Below are 18,365 nucleotides of genomic sequence, written 5' to 3'. Positions count from 1 at the left end.
TAGATTCTACTTGGGGATAACATGGATGAAGAGGGAGCAGAACTGTCCACACTTAGAAGATGCTCCATTTGGCCCCTTCCCACCAGTCACCCAATGAGTCCTCCCCCAGGTCAGGGCCAGACAGAATCAGGTAAATCTCACCTCTCTTGCTATACCCTCAACACCATCTCCCTTCTCCCTGGGGCACAGTTCTCAGAGAAAACATTCATTACCTTTCTTACTCTGCTGAAGGATTGTGGGAGGAGGAGATGCCACTTTCATGGCCAAGCCATAAGCTCCCCGAAAAGAGTGGCTATCCCGAATGATGAAGGCTCCTGGCTCCCGGTCCTTAAGTAATGTGATGGCTGTAATGAGAAGAGGAGAAGAGGAAAGGGAAAAAGGAAATAGTAATTTAGTGACTTGATAACTTCAACCCATTCAGACAATTGACTTCCAAGAATCTTTAATTATGTTTCCCCTCCCTTCTCTTCCTTTTCCACTCTTTCCCTTTCCTTTTCTTTCCCTATGGGGCAATGCTCTTTCTTTGCTATAAGAGGGTAAAGAAGTTAGAAGTCAGGATTCCTGAATTTTCCCAGTCTGTCAGTGACATTCCAAAGAATACATTTCTACTCTGAAACTTTAATTTTTACCAAATGCAAATTAATAAAGTCCTAGATTTTCTCAAAATAGAAAGAGATGTCATTCAAACCATTCCTATTCCCCTGAGAGGTGTAGATCCACCCCCTATTCAGACCAGGTCTTTCCTCTGGCATTTAAAGTTTTCCACAACCTAGCCCCTTCTTACCTTACCAGTCTTTTTTACTAATTATTTCCCTCTGTACTGAACAATTTACATATGCTGGTTTATCGCCTCCACAAATCTCCATCTCCCCAGTACCTGTCTTTTTCCTGACTCTCTCCTGTACCTAAGATACTCTCTTTCCTTATCTCCTTGTCTAAGATTCCATCAGTTAGCCACTCAGCTAGCATTTTTTAACACCAACTAAGTGCCAGCTCAACTCTGTAAGGATATAAAGAAAGGTAAAGACAATCCCTGCCGTCAAGGAGCTCACAATTGAATGGAAGGGACAATAGGCAAACAACAGACAGGATAAATTGGACAACAAAACAAATAGGCTAAATTGGAGATAACCAACAATGAGAAGACACTAGCATTAGGACAACAGGGAAAGGCCTCTTCTAGAAGATGGGAACTAAAGTGAGACTTGAGGGAAGCCAGGAGGCAGAAGTGAGAAGGCAGAGAGTTCCAAGAATGATATCACTCAGCAAAATTGCTCAGAGGAGGGGCCTGGTGGCACAGTGGACAGAGCGCCGGCCCAGGAATCAGGAAGACCTGGGTTCAAATCCAACCTCAGATATTTAATAATTACCTAGCTTGGGCAAATCACTTAACCCCCTTGCCTTGCCAAAAAAAAAATGCTTGGAGGCAGGAGCATCACATTTGAGGTACAAATAGCATAAAAGATCAAGTGTCACTGGACAGAAGAGTATTCAGTGTAATGTGTAAGACTGAAAAGACAGGCAAGGGCTAAACTTTATAGGCCAAACAGGATTTTGCTTTTGGTTCAAGAAGCAACAGGGATCCTTGGTTTTCTTTAAAACAGGTCACCTAGTACTTTCTTCATCTACTCTGTGTGTGCCTTTTATGAAACTACTCATACTTAATGTCTCCCCCATTAAAAGCTTGAAGGCGGGAGCTGTTTCTGACTTTGGTTTCTATCCTGAGGGCTTGACACATTATCTGATACATGGTAAGTACTCAATAAATGCTCATTGGCTGAGTTACCAAAGGAGACACTGAGCCACTTGTTCCAGGGTCTTAAAACCACTATCATTAAGTTCTCACCGAAATCAAACTTCAAACCCAACTTCTTCCCTAAGACCCATGATGACTGGAAGGTACCTGTCTTGCCTCTTTAAAAAGAGGTGCAGGAGAAGATTCTAAAACAATCAGCTTTACCGATGTAACAGGTGGAAAGTTTACATGGAGTATCATCCTCCATGATCCATTTTTCCCAGACTTACCCTGCTCCCTGGAGATCTCAGGTTTGTACCAATACTTAGATGTGTCCTGGACAAACTTAACATTAGCCCGGGTCTCAGGACTGTTGTCTGTAGAAAGGAAAGAGAGAAAAGAGGTGTTAAGTATCAACTACCATGGCACTGGATGGAACTTCTAAGGGATCACCTAATCTGCCCAAACCACCCCAAATACATAGAATTCTTTCCTGCTTAAAAAGCCCTCCTCAGAAGGGCACACACCCTTCTCTCAAAATTCTTCCTTGAAAACTAAATTCTCTCCATAGCAGCTTTATCATGCTGATCTCTGTTCAACAGTCTCTTATAAGTTAAAAGGTCATTCTTGACCTTTCTTTCAGATTTTCCTTTTTCCAACTAAATCATCCCAGCTCTTTGCCCTCATTCATCAAATGTTATTAATTTTCCAGTCTTTTTCATCATGACCAAATCAATCTGAAAAATGAGAATAAAAACAACCAAATGTTCCCAAAATGTTTTTTTTTTTACCTATCTATTCTCCCTCTTTCCCCAACATAAGAAGACCCTGCCAGAGGCCAGATGAATGGAAGTCATTATGGCACACCATCTTGAAATCATAAATCCTACTGAACTTGGGCAAAAAGAGACCAGCAGAGAATGTGGCATTTTGGGTCACATGTCACACTGTTAGGCAGCTATCCAAAGGGGACCCATGTGTCCATCAGATAATTTTTCTGGTAATGTCAGAGCTGAAAAGGACATTGGAAGTCATCTGGGACAGTTCTTTTATTTTTTTTATTTTTATTTTTTTAGGTTTTTGCAAGGCAAATGGGGTTAAGTGGCTTGCCCAAGGTCACACAGCTAGGTAATTATTAAGTGTCTGAGGTCAGATTTGAACTCAGGGACTCCTGACTCCAGGGCCGGCACTCTATCCACTGCGCCACCTAGCCACCCCTCTTTTATCTTTAAGACAAAAAAAACTAAGGCCCAGAGATAAGAAGTGATTTTCACATAGTCACATAATTAATAAGAGAGAAAGCTGGAAGTCAGGTCCCCCGATTGCCAATCCAGCACTTGTTCAACAAAATCATACTGTCCTCCTTCCAATCTGGGTGTAGGACAGAATGACTTCCAAGGTCCCTCCCAACTCTAACCTTTTGTTGAGGTTATATATGCCATATATGTGTTCATATACACATTTAATACATGCTAAATCTATTACTGAGTTCAAACTTCAAACCCAACTTCCTCCCTGAGACTTATATTAAAAATATATGTGCTTTCTGCAGTATAATATTGAAAAACAATTCTAAAAGACTTGATGGAAAATAGCATCTATATCCAGAGAAGGAACTATGGAGTTTAAATGCAAACCAAAGCTTATTATCTTCAGGTTTTTTAATTTATGTTATGTATTATGTCTTTTTTCTCTCTAATTTTTTTTCTCCATTTGGATTTGACTCTTCTTTCACAACAGGATTAATATTACTCTATGTTTAGCATGGTTATCCATGTAGAGCTTATATTAGATTGCTTTCAGGAGCGAGAGACTCAAAAATACCAAAAAGATGATTGTTGAAAAACTACCATTGCACAAAATTGAAAAAATAAATAAAATAAAGTGTGTGTGTGTGTGTGTGTGTGTGTGTGTGTGTGTGTGTGTGTGTGTAGGGAAAGACTAGGCATGGATATGCATTGAGATATATATATGCATGTATTCATTGGTATATTATATGTTTGTATGTCTATAGCTGCCCCTTCCTACTCTTCTCACATATCATATGCATGGATATATGTCTCTGAAAGGTGCTTACTTTTTTAAAGAGAGATTCCAGTGACAATTCTAAAATAATCCTCACTATAAATATTATAATATAGAAACAGATAGCTATAGATAGAGGCACAGAATCAGACATATATGTATCTCTATGTATGTGTGTGTATGTATTTGAATAAATACATACACACCCACTTGCTCCCTACTAATTACACAACACACAAATTAATATATGTGTATATGAATATTTATGAATATATGTATATATTGTGAGTGTAAATACGTGATCATACTTCAATATGAGGCACAGTGCATAGAATATCAGAAGTGAAGCTGGGAAGACCTGAATTTAAATCTGATCTCCAGCATTTGCTCTCTTGAGTGACAGTGGATAGATCCCAGGATTGTTTGCAAACTTAAGGCATTATAAAATGCTTTTATTATTATTATTACTAAATCATTAAAGCATTACTGCCTTAAGGCATTATAAAAATGCTGTCATTATTATTATTACTCATTCTTCCCCATTTCAAACCCTGATCCTGGGGACCCATAGGACTAAAAAAAGATATCTTTTGCTTCTACCATCCTTAAGAGAGTGGTCATGGGGGCGGCTAGGTGGTACAGTAGATAAAGCACCAGCCCTGAAGTCAGGAGTACCTGAGTTCAAATCTGGCCTCAGACACTTAATCATTACCTAGCTGTGTGGCCATGGGCAAGCCACTTAGCCCCATTGCCTTGCAAAAGGGTCACGGAATTAGAAAATGCCTATGCTTGGACTCCCAATAGACTGGGAGGATTTCAGATGGAAATATCTTGAGCCTTCAAGGCTGGGAAGGATATCCAATATTAGTTCAAGATAATTATTCTGACAAGGCAGAAATAGGCTCTTCAAATCAGTATTTTTGACCTACTTTTCAAAGGAAGATGGGGAAGTGTCAATTTTCCTTCCTGGACAGCCAGTCATTGAAAAAGAGTCCTGGGGACCAGGAGTATCTGGAAATGTTCTAAGCCATCCTTCTCACTGCTTTGAAGCCCCCAAACACCCACTCCTGTGGTTTCTATCTAATGAGCTGCCAGGAGAGACCACAACTGCATCTGCCTTCCTGTGTTGACTCTAATGGCTATTTTAAGCAGGGAAGATAGTGGGAAACAGGAAATGTACTGACCCCCAGAAGCTTCACATACCCCCAAGGAGAGAGAAGGACTGGGAACCAAATGTCACTCCTGGGAAGGGAAAGAGCAACAGAAGACTAGAGCTACTGCTGGTGACACAGCCCAGATAGGAGAGGAATGCAGCAACTGGAAGGCCTAAGTTCATCCAGCGGGTTCCAAGAGTGGCTATTGGGTTCTAGATCTATGTAGGTCTGGATTACTGAATTTAGAGGATATTCTTTTAGAAGGATGGACACCATTATTGGCCAAAGAACAGTATTAAATCTCAAGAATCAGAATAATATGAGAACGATGTCATAATAATACCTCAATCTTACAATCGTACTTTTAGTTTCAAAACCCTTCCCATGTCCAGCAACTCAACAGTTCTATGAGATGAGGAAGTAAGGTAATCTTCTCTTCATTGAACAGATTCTGATACCAAGGTCTGGAGCTAAAGTTAAGTAACTTGTTCAAGCTCACATCGGAAGTCAGAGCCAAAGCCAAGATTCAAATACAGGTCTCTGGTAGCCTGGCTTCAATCACTTTCTTTTTTTAAAATTTTTATTTATTTAAGGCAGTGGATTAAGTGACTCGCCCAAGGTCAGATAGCTAGGCAATCATTAAGTGTCTGAGTTTAGATTTGAACTCAGGTCCTCCTGAATCCAGGGCCAGTGCTCTCTCCACTACTCCACCTAGCTACCCCAATCACTTTCAATCCATGTCAGAATTAAGAAAAAGGAGGTCAGAGCAGATAACATTTAGCTCTTAGCTTAAGGTTAAGGGGACCCACCTGGCATGGAGAACTTGGAAAAGTCAGGAAGGGTGTGGGAGAAGGAGACCATGCTGCCTCCACTGGGACTGGACATGCCGCTGGAGATGGGGGACGAGGATACTTTTCCATTGACAGTGGCATAGTTAGGGAGGCTGCCCGCCCGATCTCCTGCTGACATTCTCCGCTTCTCAGGCAAGGCAGGTGTAGGGCTCCCTTGCCGGAAAGCTGCAGAATCAGGGGAGGAGGACGTAGGGCTGCTCATACCAGGATAGTAGGCTGGGGAGACTGGGAAGGAGGGGGTAGAGGGAGCCTGGTAGCCTGAGGCACTGCTTTGCCGGGACAGAGTAGGTCTCCTGTCCTCAGGGGTGGAATAACCACCATACGCTGCATGCCTGTCCATGCTAGGGCTGCCTGGGACTACTGGTCCAGCCCCTCCTAGGCCTGCAACATGGCGACTCAGACTGGGACTTCCTGGAGTAGTGACTGAATTGCTGTGGACAGTGCCAAGGGGATGCCGACCTAGGCTAGGGCTTCCAGGGGAGGCAGCCACACTGCCCTGGGGACTGGCAATAGCATTGCCATGAAGGCCAGCCATTGTGTTGCCATAGGGGCCTGAGACCTGGCGGCGGCTCAGACCAGGGCTACCAAGTGAAGAGGTTGCCATGCCAGGGTTGACTGCCCGTCGACCAAAGCCTGGGCTAGATGGAGTGTTGGTCCCCACCGTGCGGTGGAGAGTCTGAGGGCTCCCAGGTAGAGTGTGAACACCAGCCACTGTGAACTGAGACTGAGGTCGGCTGTCTGGAGAAAAGTAGTCAGGACTCCGGGGGTCACTGTTGGTGGCTGGGAGGGTGGGGGAGGTGTTCTGGTAAGTGCTCTGGGCAGAAGGCGAAGGTTGTCCTAGGCTGCCAGAGTGGAAGCTGGCATCTGCCACAGCTTGGGTGGGTGTCCTAGGGCCTAGGCCGCTGCTCTCTGCTGATGGGAAACTCCCCACAGATGTGCTAAAGAGGAAAAGACAAAGAATCCAGGTTACACAGTCAATCACCTATAATGAATTTACTGTGAATAAGTTTACATGCCTTACTATGTATGACATTCAGCTCCAGCCCCCAGTTACTACCTGCTCGCCAAGGCTGAGAATGGTCTTCTAACTAAGCCAAAATGATTCTGGCATCTACCTTTGGATATTACAGAGTGGGTCAGGATTCCTATATTCCTTTCTCATTGCAAAGACCATGATCATGTCCAGCTTCTCCAGTTAAAGAAGTTGATAACATGGGCATGGCCTGTTAGCACTGGAAAGGGCCTTGGGAATCATCTAGTCCAACCCTCTCATTTCCTAGAAAAACCTGGGTTTCAATGAGATGAAAAATTGTGATCCAAGGTCATACATCTATCTGCATAGATGGAAAGAGAATGTTCTCAGAGTCAGCTGAATTCTATTCAGGTGCTATGAACCTCTATTTGCTGATGAAATTTAAACTCTTTTCTTAGTTAAAATGAACCAGAGAACAAAGGATGTATCATATTCTAGATAAGGGGGCTCACATTTAGAGAGAAAGGGTTTGACTGAACTTAACATAGCCTAGTGTAGCCATAGTTTCATGTCACAATCTAGGGTCAAGATCAAGTACTATAATTTTATTGTCTATAATTAATTAAATTGTCTTATTTATTATATTATATTACACTATATTATAAATTGCCTATATAGCCAGTTAAATTGTATATAACAAGTACTTTGGACATTATATTATTATGTTATTTTGCTATCTCAAACTTTATTTTTCTTCCTTGAGGATATGATTTCTCTGTCATCATATCCAACTGAGATCAATGTATAACATGGAACCAATGTAAACACTAACAGAATGCCTTCTGTGGAGGGTGGGGGGAGGGAAGCAAGAATGGGGGAAAATTGCAGAACTCAAACTAAATAAAATATTCCTTTAAAAAATAAGGACTTTGTACAATAAGGAAAAAATAATGTTGCTATGGGATGGGAGAAGAGAAAAGATGGGTCAAATCAATAAATGATGCAGTAAAGTGTGGAGAATGCATAGTTATCGCTAATGTCACTTAAACAGTTAAACTATTTGAAAGAAAACTTTCATGACATAACACACTATGTCTTTGTTATCAACTTCATTTTACAAATGGAGAAGCTGGAATATGACTATGGTCTTCACAACAGGCAAGAGATGCATAGGTCCTGACATATTCCATTATATCCAAAGATAGAAACCACAAATATCATGAATGAATGAAGGAATTTGTTGCAAGCTAAGCTCTAGGGACACAAATCAAAAATTGGATCAATTCCAGTCTTTGAAGAGCTTATATTCAAATAGAGGAGACAAACAGATTTGGGAGTGGTGAACAGGGAAGGATACTTTGGTCTGGAAAGTTGCAGAGATGATAAATGGAGGCTAGGGGAGAAAACAGGCCATCCTCTTTCCAGGAGCAATATCAGTTAGTGATTTGATACTGATTCTAGATATAGAAGTCAAACCAATACTTATTTCACTGAATATCACAGAATTAGAGGATCAAGGGATTTAGAGTTGAAAGGAACCTTGGTTCTTGTTTATTTCAATGTTCTCATTTTCTCTGAACTTCAAATTTCTGATCTGTAAAATGCATTGTTATAAGAATTCAATGAGATGATGTTTTTTGAAAAATGCTTTGCAAACTTTAACACATGGTATAGCCACCCAAGTTCTTTCTTCCTCAGTGCTGACTTTGCTGCTTTAGACCAGTATTAGAGATTCTTCATTGAGCTTTCTCCCTAGACCTTTGGATTTAGTAGCCAGTGAAACCTGGTTCAACTTAGCTCAGCATTCTACTTATATGCTTAGATTAGAACTTGGGTCATCTGTCTCCCTAAAGTTCATATTGATTCCCTTTAAATACTAGCACCTTTCACTTCCATTCAAATCATGTTCAATCATCTAAAGTTTTTTTTAAAGTAACAATTATTGGAATACTCAAGCCAGAAGAAATGGGCTATAAATGGGATGTATAGCATGAGGAAAGTTTTGGGAGCCACCTATAGGAGGGGAAGTCATTACATAAGAGAGGCATGAAGTTACGGGACACACAGTTTCAAGCCAGGAGGAAGTCTTCATCTCTGGCTCCTACCACAGGCAATGTTTGGCCAGGTTGGATTCCCTGGGGAATGACTTTATTCATTACACATGGCTTTCGGCTTCATCCAGAGGTCAAGCTGGCCTGTGCCAGAAGTCAAGGATTCTCGGCCAGGTTAAGATACTTCATCAAGGCAAGTGAGTGGGGGTAAGAAGAGAGCTCTGAATGATTTACTTTGCCTAGCCCAGGGCAACCAGCCTAGTCAGATCAGAATCATAAAATGTTAGACCTGGAAGGGATCTTAAACATTATCTAGTTCATGTTTTTCTTTTACAGTTGAAGAGAGACTTTAGACTTGCCCAAAATCATATAGTCAATCAGTGATTTCTGACCCTAAAATGCAAGGCTCTTTCCATCACATCATAAACTTTTAGCTCAATCTAGGCTTCTGAGTTCTGGCTCAGTTTGCTACTGCCCTGAGAACAGTGGGATATGGAAAGTGGGGCTAAATCAAAGACACTTTCGGGGTGGGGAGAGGAAGAGGATGACAGAACTTGATATCTCAACTCCAAAGCTATAATCTTAAGAAAAAGTGAGAAAAATAACTGGAATCCATTAGTCATAAGGATATAAGACTGATTAGAGTCCTGATGCCCCCCTCCTTTGGGCCCTGAATGGTTAGTATATAAAGAATAGAGATAACCTCTTCTGTTCACCAGAACAGGGAGAATTTAGATGAGTTACAATGCAGAACTTTCCAATCAAGAGTAATTAGCCATCTAGCCAATAACGAAAGAAATCTATCAAACTTTGGGGGGGGGGACTTTAATGCAGTAGAAAACATCCCTCTTCCCCCAGGTTGCTTTGGCGGGGACCAAACTGCTCCAGATTCTGAGGACAATATAATGGAAGAGGAATAGACCCAAGCTCTGCCCTTAAGAAGCTGGTTGTCTGAAGGAGAGATGGACCCCCAGCTTTTCTCCCAAGGTTCTCCTAATGTAGCTAGTACTTGCACATGAAAGCTCTATAGAGTTTACAGGAGAGTGGAGAGTACAGTTGATTAGGGCTGAAAGTTCATAGGAAGAAACTATCTCTATGGGTTTGTGGGCAGTGGAGAAGATTTTCAGAAGGAGATGGGACTTGAGTTGGACTTTGAAGGAGGCAGAGAGCTGCTTTCAAGCATCTGAAGGGTTGTTACATAGGAAAGGGATTAGCTCATTTCCCTGGGCATCAGGAATCAGGGAATCAGAATCAGGAGCAATAGTAGGGAAAGGATGGGGCGGGGGGTGAGCCTTCCAAGATTCACATTTCACCTTGATATAAGGAATAATTTTCTAATAGCTCAACCATCTAGCATTAAGTTTGGGGTTCTGGTGATACAAAGAAAAAAAAAAGAAATGGAACCATTTCTACCCTCAAGGTGTTTACATTCTATAAGGAGCCCACTATGTAATTTCACCTAACAAGGAGGGCCATCCAAAAGTAGCCTCTAAAGAGAGTGAGGAAGAGACCTTTCACTGAAAGTCTTCAAAAGAAAGATGGATAACATTTGCCAAGACTGTGGTTAAGCTGGGTACAGTTAGAATTAGATGACCTCTGAGATCCTTTCCAACTCTGAGGTTCTGTGATTCTGTAACCTCTGAAAGATCTGCCCAGTCCGTGTTTCCAGAATTCCTCGAATCCCCAGACTAATTGCATCTGATCATCCTGGATGGGGCCCAAGGAGGTCTGTTCTTACTGGCTCTGTCTTTCTTCTAACCCTATCCCTCTTAGAAAGAGCTACCAGAAAGGAGAGAGAGCCAAAGACAGGAGGGGCTGGGCTGGGTTGGCCTGGCCAGGAGGATACTCTTCAGGAAGGAAGTGCTGCAACTCCCTTGTTCTGGAGTGATCCCTGCCCTCTACCCCCACCCAAGGAATTTCCTTTTGGTCAGAGAAAGCCAAAAAGAAGGCCACAGAAAAGGAGGTGGCTGGAGACCTTGTCCCAAATTCAAAATGGAGACTCAAGGGGTGAAGTGGGGTAGGTGTGTAGGAGGGAAGTCAAGAGCATTCATGATTCCTTGACAGAATTATTCATTTATAGAGGATACAAGTCAAGAATTACCTTGTACAAACTCCTTGGTCTGGAATAAATGGTCCTACATCAGTGTGTCCCCAACCTTGCTTCCCAGTCTTATCATATCCTACATTCCAACCCAATCACACTCATACTTTATACATTCTTAATCTTATTCAATCAATTGTTCATGTGAGAATGCCTTCTCCTTCATATCCTTTCTAACGATCCAAAACCTACCCTTTCTCCAGAACCCAGATCAGGCACTACTAATGGGAAAGTTACCAGATGTAGAGTCAGAGGTTGTGGGATCAAATCCCAACTCTACTATTTCCTAGCTGTATGACCTTGGACAAATCAGTAACCATTTGGTTATTCTTCTGTAAAGTGGGAAGTTTAGACTAAGTGGTCTCTCAAATCCCTTCCAACTCTAAGTTGATGATCAAATCTTTCTTCCTCCATAAAACATTATCTGACCACAGCAAAAGAGAAGGAATGGAAGCCAGGCTAGAGGAGGGTAAAAGTAGTCAGGCAACTGGAATGCAAATGAGAGAAGTAGGTGTGTAGGGGGAGAATAATGGGAAATACCTTCTATAGTATGACTATTCATAAATGTGTGAATGCCAGAAAATGCTACTCTCTATATATTGAATTATAATAATTCAAATCAGGAGAAAGAGCATGGCTTAGTGGACCCACCCTCCCAATCCCCTAAGCAACTCTCTGGGACTATTAATTGCAAAGCAAGTGCTAATCTGCTTTGGTAAAGAAGAAATCCCTTAAATCAATGAAATCTTGAGTTAAGTTCCCTTCCCACCCCATCAAAAAAAAAAAAGGAAAGAAAATGTGCAAAACATTGATATAAGCTAGGAGAATACAAAGTTGAATCAAAACCTAACCCTGACCCTCAGGGAGTTTATCACCTAGTAGCAGAGATAAGGCAAATACATAAGTAGCTATAATATAAATTTTATATAATGCAATCATGACATAGCAGAGTTTAAAACTAAAAAGTTCTCACCCTCTCTCTGGGTGATCCCATGGAGCTAGCACATGCCAATTATAAGATCCAAACATACCTTCCACAATCTGGTCAGAAACTCCTTCAGACCAGCCTTATCATCAGCTACTCATCTTCCTAAAGTCTGGGTCCCAGCCAGGCTGGGATTTCACTCCCTTCCCAGGAATACCCATCTCTCACCTCCCTTTACCCAAGACCCCAATCATTCTTCAGCCCCTAGTTGAAGTCCCCTCCTCCTCTCCTCTATAAAGAGTCCAAAGGTCACTCAGACCCAGTAATTTTTCTTCCCCTCCTCTGAAACTTCCTTTTCTCATCTATATCATCCTTTAAGCATCATATATATATATATATATATATATATATATATATATATATATATAGTCTCATATGGTTTCATGTACATATATCTCTATATCTATATATAATACCTCACATTCTAATGGATTGAAAATGGTAAAGGCAGGGGCTGTACCTTTTACAACTTTGTATCCCCTATAGTGTCTGGTATAACTCAGGCCCATAACAGGAGTTCAATAAATGCCTATTGATTGATTGATTGACACAGAAGGTACAATGAATCAGATATAAGTGCAAATATCTGTTCCCTCTAAGCCCAGTGAAGACTATCTGATTCTTCTCCCAGGACTTTCACAATGGTCCAACAACTAATATTAATAACACTCCCATTTACCCTCTATTCTCTTTTCCCCAACTAGTTCCATTGCAGTCCTCCACCCTCATGGTATCATACCTGTCAGTGCCAAGGATGGGACTGCTGGTTGAGATGGGGCTGGGGGGAGCAAAGGAATTGCCTAGAGAACCATTCCTCAGAGGAGTTTCAGGACCGTAAGTCTGTGTAGTTAGGATAGTTGGGCTCTTGGGCTCAGGGTCCTGGGTTCGGGGTCCAGCCACAGCTGTTCGAGCCACAGATTCAACATAGCTCCTGGGCTCTGCAAAAGACAAAGGAATACCATTAAGCCAAACATCTGACAAGGACAATTAGACAAGGTTCTTGAATTAGAAGTGCCCAGCCTAACTTGCCTCCTCTTTATCTCTGGTGAATATAAACAAGTGAAGAAGAAAGGATTTGAAATTGAACCTTACAAAATCCAAAGTAAAAGGGCAGCTAAGTGGTGCAGTGGATAGAGCACTGGCCCTGGAGTCAGGAGGACCTGAGTTCAAATACAACCTCAGACATTTAATAATTACCTGGCTGTGTGAGACCTTGGGAAAATCACTTAATCCCATTGCCTTACCAAAAAAAATTCAAAGTTAAAAAAAAATAGGCACAGAGATTAAAGTTCTCTCAGGGATCTGCCAGCCCCCATTCCCTTCCCCCCCTAAATTAAGGAAATCTCGGAAACTCCCAGAGGACTAGCAAAGTCTTCCCATTGAGCAGATTGAGCATTGAACTGATTAGTTTAATGACCACTTAAGTGCTTACCAAGTATAGGATACTGAATTAATCACCGAGGAAGGTACAAAATTTAGACAAACTCAGCCTTCTGAGGCTTATGGCCTAGTAGAGCATATTACAGATATACATTTAACTAGTTACAATAATACATACCAAATGCATTAGAACTGTGCCCATTAACAAACTTTTCTGTCGACTCTTGATAAGAAAAAGAAAGGCCACCAAGACCTGGGCATCCAAAGTTATGGGTGGCCCTTGGGCACATCTATTCCCTACGTATATGCCTCATTACCACACTACTTTAAATTTGTGCCTGTCTTTCCCAAAGACCCTACATGTTTTGAAAGGAAAGTGTACTCAAGTTTATGGATACAATGTCATAATTCTTGCTTTTGTTTTCTATTTCATATTAAGACTAAGAAAAGAAAAATAAATATATCAGAGAGGTGTAAATTGTTGCATGAAAATCCAAGACAAAAAAAAAGTTTGTTACAGATTAGTGAGACTTTAAAGGCTAAGTAGGAATTTAACATGCAAAAGGGAAGAATAGAAGTTCCAAGCAAACAGGAATAGTGAGTGTAAAGGGTCACAACTGGAAAAAGTATGAACACATTCAAGGAAGAAAAACTACTTATTAGAGGAAAAGATTATGGAGAGAGGAGTAATAGCATAGAAATGTAAGGTGGAAAAGTAAGGTGGCTTCAGATTATGGAGGTTCTAATTGACTAGCAAGGAAGCCTTACTCATGAGTCAATTTGGTACCATGGAAAATTTTTGAGCAGAGCAATGTTGAACCCAGATCTATGAATAAGGAAACTCAATCTAACGATGGGAGAGACAATGATTTGAAAAGGGAGAAAGGGGATTTGGAAATTCCTCTTAGGAAGTTATTGCAGTAGGCTAAGGGGGTGGTGATGAATCCTTGCTACCATTAATAGTGGAAGGAGAAATGGATACAAGAGATATCAAAATAGTAGATTCCTTGGCATCCTGTAACTGAGTGACTCCACATGAAGCCACAAAGGATATCCTAGGCCATCCCTCTAAAGTTCTCAACATAAACTTGTAACTATCCATTTTAGAAATAAGAATAAATGTTCACCACAGTCCTTTTCCTCTTCTTGCCAGTCTCTACTTCCTATCCCTTACACAGCCTTTGTGGCTCTTCCTGCTCATATTCCCATATCCCTCCTTGGTGATAAAACTCAGACAAAACAGAAGACAGATCAGAGTTTGAATGGTTCTAGACATTTAATTTAATAAGAAGCAATTATTAAGTGCTTACTATACCAGATGGAGTAGAGATACAAAGGAAAAAGGTGGACAAGGGAAAGACCCATCCTAGAGATCAGTTAGGTGGCCCAGTGAGTAGAGTGCCAGCACTGGAAAAGATTCATCTTTCTGAGTTCAAATCAGGCCTCAGACACTTTCTAGCTATGTGACCCTAGGCAAGTCACTTAGCTCTATTTGCTTCAGTTTCTCATCTGGAAAATGAGCTAGAGAAGAAAATGGCAAACCACTCCATTATCTTTGTCCAGAAAAGCCAAAATGGGATCACCAGAGTCCTTTGCCACTTAAAAAAAAAATTAACAACAGATCACCTGCACTGCATTCTGACCCCCAAAGGGAAGTTACTCATCCTAGAGCTCTTTCAAGATAAGAGATCTACCTATCTCTCTGTCCAACACATTCAGCATTCCGCTAGAAACCGATTAAATCAGAAAAATCTATTTCCATGAGAAGCAAACTCAAAAGGATTCTCAATCTTTTTTAAATTGTCTTGTATTAAACATAACCTAATTTGCAGTGTTGATCCAAAACAGTGAAGAGAAAAGGATCATAGAATTCTAGCTGGAAGGACTAATACAGACCATTTAAACCAACCCCTACATTTAACAGATAAGAAAATAGGGGACCAGTGAAAATAAGTGCTTTGCACAAGATCTTATGAGTAATAAGTGGCAAGACTGAGGTTTGAAACCAAAGCCCTCTGACTTCAAATTCCATGCTCTTTTTCACCAACACACCTGGAATATGCTTCTTCCTGTCTACCAAATGTTCCCTGGATACTTCCATCTGAAAGTAGGTGAAATGAATCCCTCTTCCTTACCAACAGGGAAAATCAGGCAAGCAACCAACTTGTCAAGATCATAGACACTGCCCTAAGAATCTCTCATGCCCAATCCATGGGAATGAGCCAGTCCCATTGCTCTAAGACATCAAGACTATGGTCAGGCTGATCTCTTCTACTACAATTGCCCTGCCCCCTAGTACCCACATGGATAACCAATTCTCCTTCCACAAACAGTCCTGAGGTCTCAACTAAAGGCCAAGACCCTCTTCTTACCCCTGAGGAAGAGCAGGATCAACCCCTCCAGTTGTAGCTTCAGATCAAAGGCCAATCCAATGCAGAAACCCACAACTGGCTTGAGCAGGCCAGAGCCCAGGACTGCAGTGTGGTGTTTACTCTGAATGGGAGAGTTCAGCCCTACCCTGAGAGTGCCCGCCCCCTCTTCTCTTCCCCCATCCTCCTCCTCACCTTGCCTCTCTCCCCCACTTATCTTTGCCACTCCTCTCTCCTATTTGTATTCGCCCTTTTTCTCTTCATCTTTTCCCTCTCTTCCTTCCATCTTCCCACTGCTTTCACTGCTACCCTGCATTCCTAACCCTTAATCCATTTTGTTGTTGTTGTTTCATTCATGTCTAACTCTTTGTGACCCCATTTAGGATTTTCTTGGCAAAGATGGTGGGATGGTTTACTTTTTTCTTCCCTAGGTCATTTTGTAGATGAGGGAACATTCCAACATTCATTAAATGCCTCCTGAGGGCCAGGAACTTTGCTAAGCATTGGAGATTTTTTAAAAAGAGAGACAATAGTCCTCAAGGAGCTTACAATCTAAAGTAATAATTTCTATCCACTGCAGGGTCTCCTTTCCACCATTTGAGTTCTTCTTTATGAGCAAGAAATTCCTTATTCAACTCCCACTGGGGTCAATTATTCAGTTCACTAAATTCAAAGCCACTTTGACCAAACTTTGAATCCATTTTGAAATTACTACTCTTCTGGCCCCAACACCAATAATTCCCACAGTTCTGTCCTCTAACTCCCATTACTAACCTACTCCATCCTCTCAGTTTCAAGTTCCACCCTACAATCAAATACTTGAGTCTGGGCTGGAGAGAGGTGCAAGAGGCTGAACTAATCATTCGAGAGGGCCAGCCTAACCTAGAGAGGCATCACGATAACCAGCCCTCTTGGCATGCTCAGGTTCTTCCCTCTCTTAGTCTCACTTCCTACTCCTAAACCATTGATTCATGGATATAAAGTGGAAAAGCCAGAGAGATCTGGGTTCCAATCTCCTCCACATTGCCATCCACTATCACAATCACCTCACTGAGCCTTCTCCTCTATCATGCAGCTCACCCTTCTATATGTTTCACAAGCTCCTTGAGAACAGGGACTGTTTCATTTTACTCTCCATTTCTCCTGCTTTACCATGGTGCTTAATAAATGAGGGATTGGGAGAGATCATTCATTTTCTCTGGAGTCATAATGATTAACACATCTATCTAGACCAGATAAAAATATTACTAGCATAATCTCTGGCAAGTTGTTCAGTCTCTCTGAGACTCAATGATTTCACCTGTAAAATGAGAATAATGCCAACCCTTCCTTTCTTCTAATGGGACATTTCTCCTCACCCAGAAGTGCTGTTTATGAAAACATGCATGAAATTTCTTTATAAACTGGCAAGGGGCATATATGTTAAAAGTATTGTTATTGCTATTGTCAAGAGAGAAGGTCCCAGAAGACAAACAGAGGGAAAGGAGGGAGGGAAGCATTGTTCAATAAGCACCAATTTTGTACCAAATCCTTTACAAATACCATCTCATTTTCTCCTTACAGAGATCATAGACACAATGTTTAAACACACAGAAAGCAAAGAAGTTCTAATTGTAGCTGCAAGGAGAGGGCAGACTTAATTTAAGGAATAGAACAAGACCTAGATTTGTGGTTAAGAACTTAGATTCAAATCCCAATTCAACCACTGACTCCCTGTGTGACTTTAACCAAACAATTTAAGCTCTATAAACCTCAGTCTCCTTATCCATAGAATGAAGGAGTTGGTCTGCCTCTTAGGTCTGTCATTTCCCCTAGTCTTCAACCTATGTATAGGACCATACTCAAACCATTTTTAATCTTCCAGGACTGATCATACAGCTGTCTTCAAACAACCCAAATGTGTAGTGGAAAGTCTCGGATTTGGAGTTAGAAGTTTTCAGTTCAAAGCTGTTACTGTATATATGGTCACATATAACACCTTGGACAAGTTGTTGGGTTTTTTCCTGTAGGTCCAAATTTCCTTCTCCATAAAATTAAAGGGTTAGGATAGATGAGCTCAAAGTTTCATTCCAGTTCTAAATTCCATGACTCCTTACAAATGTTATTTTTCCCTTTTAAATACCTTTTGGAGCCAGCCCCTAGAGACAGGCAAAAGTGTGTGATGGTGGAGGTGGGGCAAGTTTAGGAAGGAGGCTTGCCTATGGGGTTGGGTTCTTCATTCTCAACATTCCAAGAAGCTGGACCAGATCCAAGTGTCAGATCTGGCTCCTCAGAGCCCCAGCCTGGCTGATAAGTCCTGGAGCCAAGGAGGTGACTCTACTATATGACCACTGGTGCTACCTGCCCTCTCTTTCCTCTGCTGTGGGTACCAGTCAGTGATTGGTGAGCAACTTATGATATCTTTACCATCTCAGAGAAGTATCTCTAGCAACCACAGTTCACACCTTGAAGTGGGTGTTGGAAGACAGGAAAGAGATCATGAATTCCAACTCCATCTATCCAAGATCATTCACCTTTTTATTGGCTGATCAAGAATGGGAACCTAGGTATAGGAGATGCAAAAGAAACTAGGCTCCCAGATAATGAAAGCATAAATTCTAGAATTTCTTTCTTGATGAGATTAATGGTCTCATCACCAACTATTCCAAAGGACATGTTTACATATTTCATGAATCTAAGACAGAAAGGAGTTCTTGAAACATCCAATGAATCTGCCCTGATTCCAAATTTAAATTATCCCC

At 41.4% G+C, this 18,365-nt stretch overlaps 1 protein-coding gene across 14 annotated transcripts in view; it reads right to left on the bottom strand.

The window, feature by feature from the left end:
* TNS1 (tensin 1) overlaps positions 1-18,365 on the bottom strand; it is a 324,376-nt gene that overhangs the window by 13,372 nt on the left and 292,639 nt on the right. For all 14 annotated transcript variants that reach the window (XM_074191391.1, XM_074191392.1, XM_074191394.1 and 11 more), the window contains 4 exons: positions 12,615-12,813; positions 5,724-6,703; positions 2,026-2,112; positions 213-344 (listed from right to left, as the gene is read on the bottom strand). In XM_074191391.1, coding sequence (XP_074047492.1) covers positions 213-344; positions 2,026-2,112; positions 5,724-6,703; positions 12,615-12,813 — 1,398 coding nt within the window. The remainder of the gene's footprint in view (positions 1-212; positions 345-2,025; positions 2,113-5,723; positions 6,704-12,614; positions 12,814-18,365) is intronic.

The sequence above is a fragment of the Macrotis lagotis genome, chromosome 6, assembly GCF_037893015.1.
Source record: "Macrotis lagotis isolate mMagLag1 chromosome 6, bilby.v1.9.chrom.fasta, whole genome shotgun sequence".
NCBI lineage: Eukaryota > Metazoa > Chordata > Mammalia > Peramelemorphia > Peramelidae > Macrotis > Macrotis lagotis.
The sequence above is the reverse complement of the archived record's forward strand: the minus strand, read 5'-3'. Positions and strand labels throughout refer to the sequence as shown.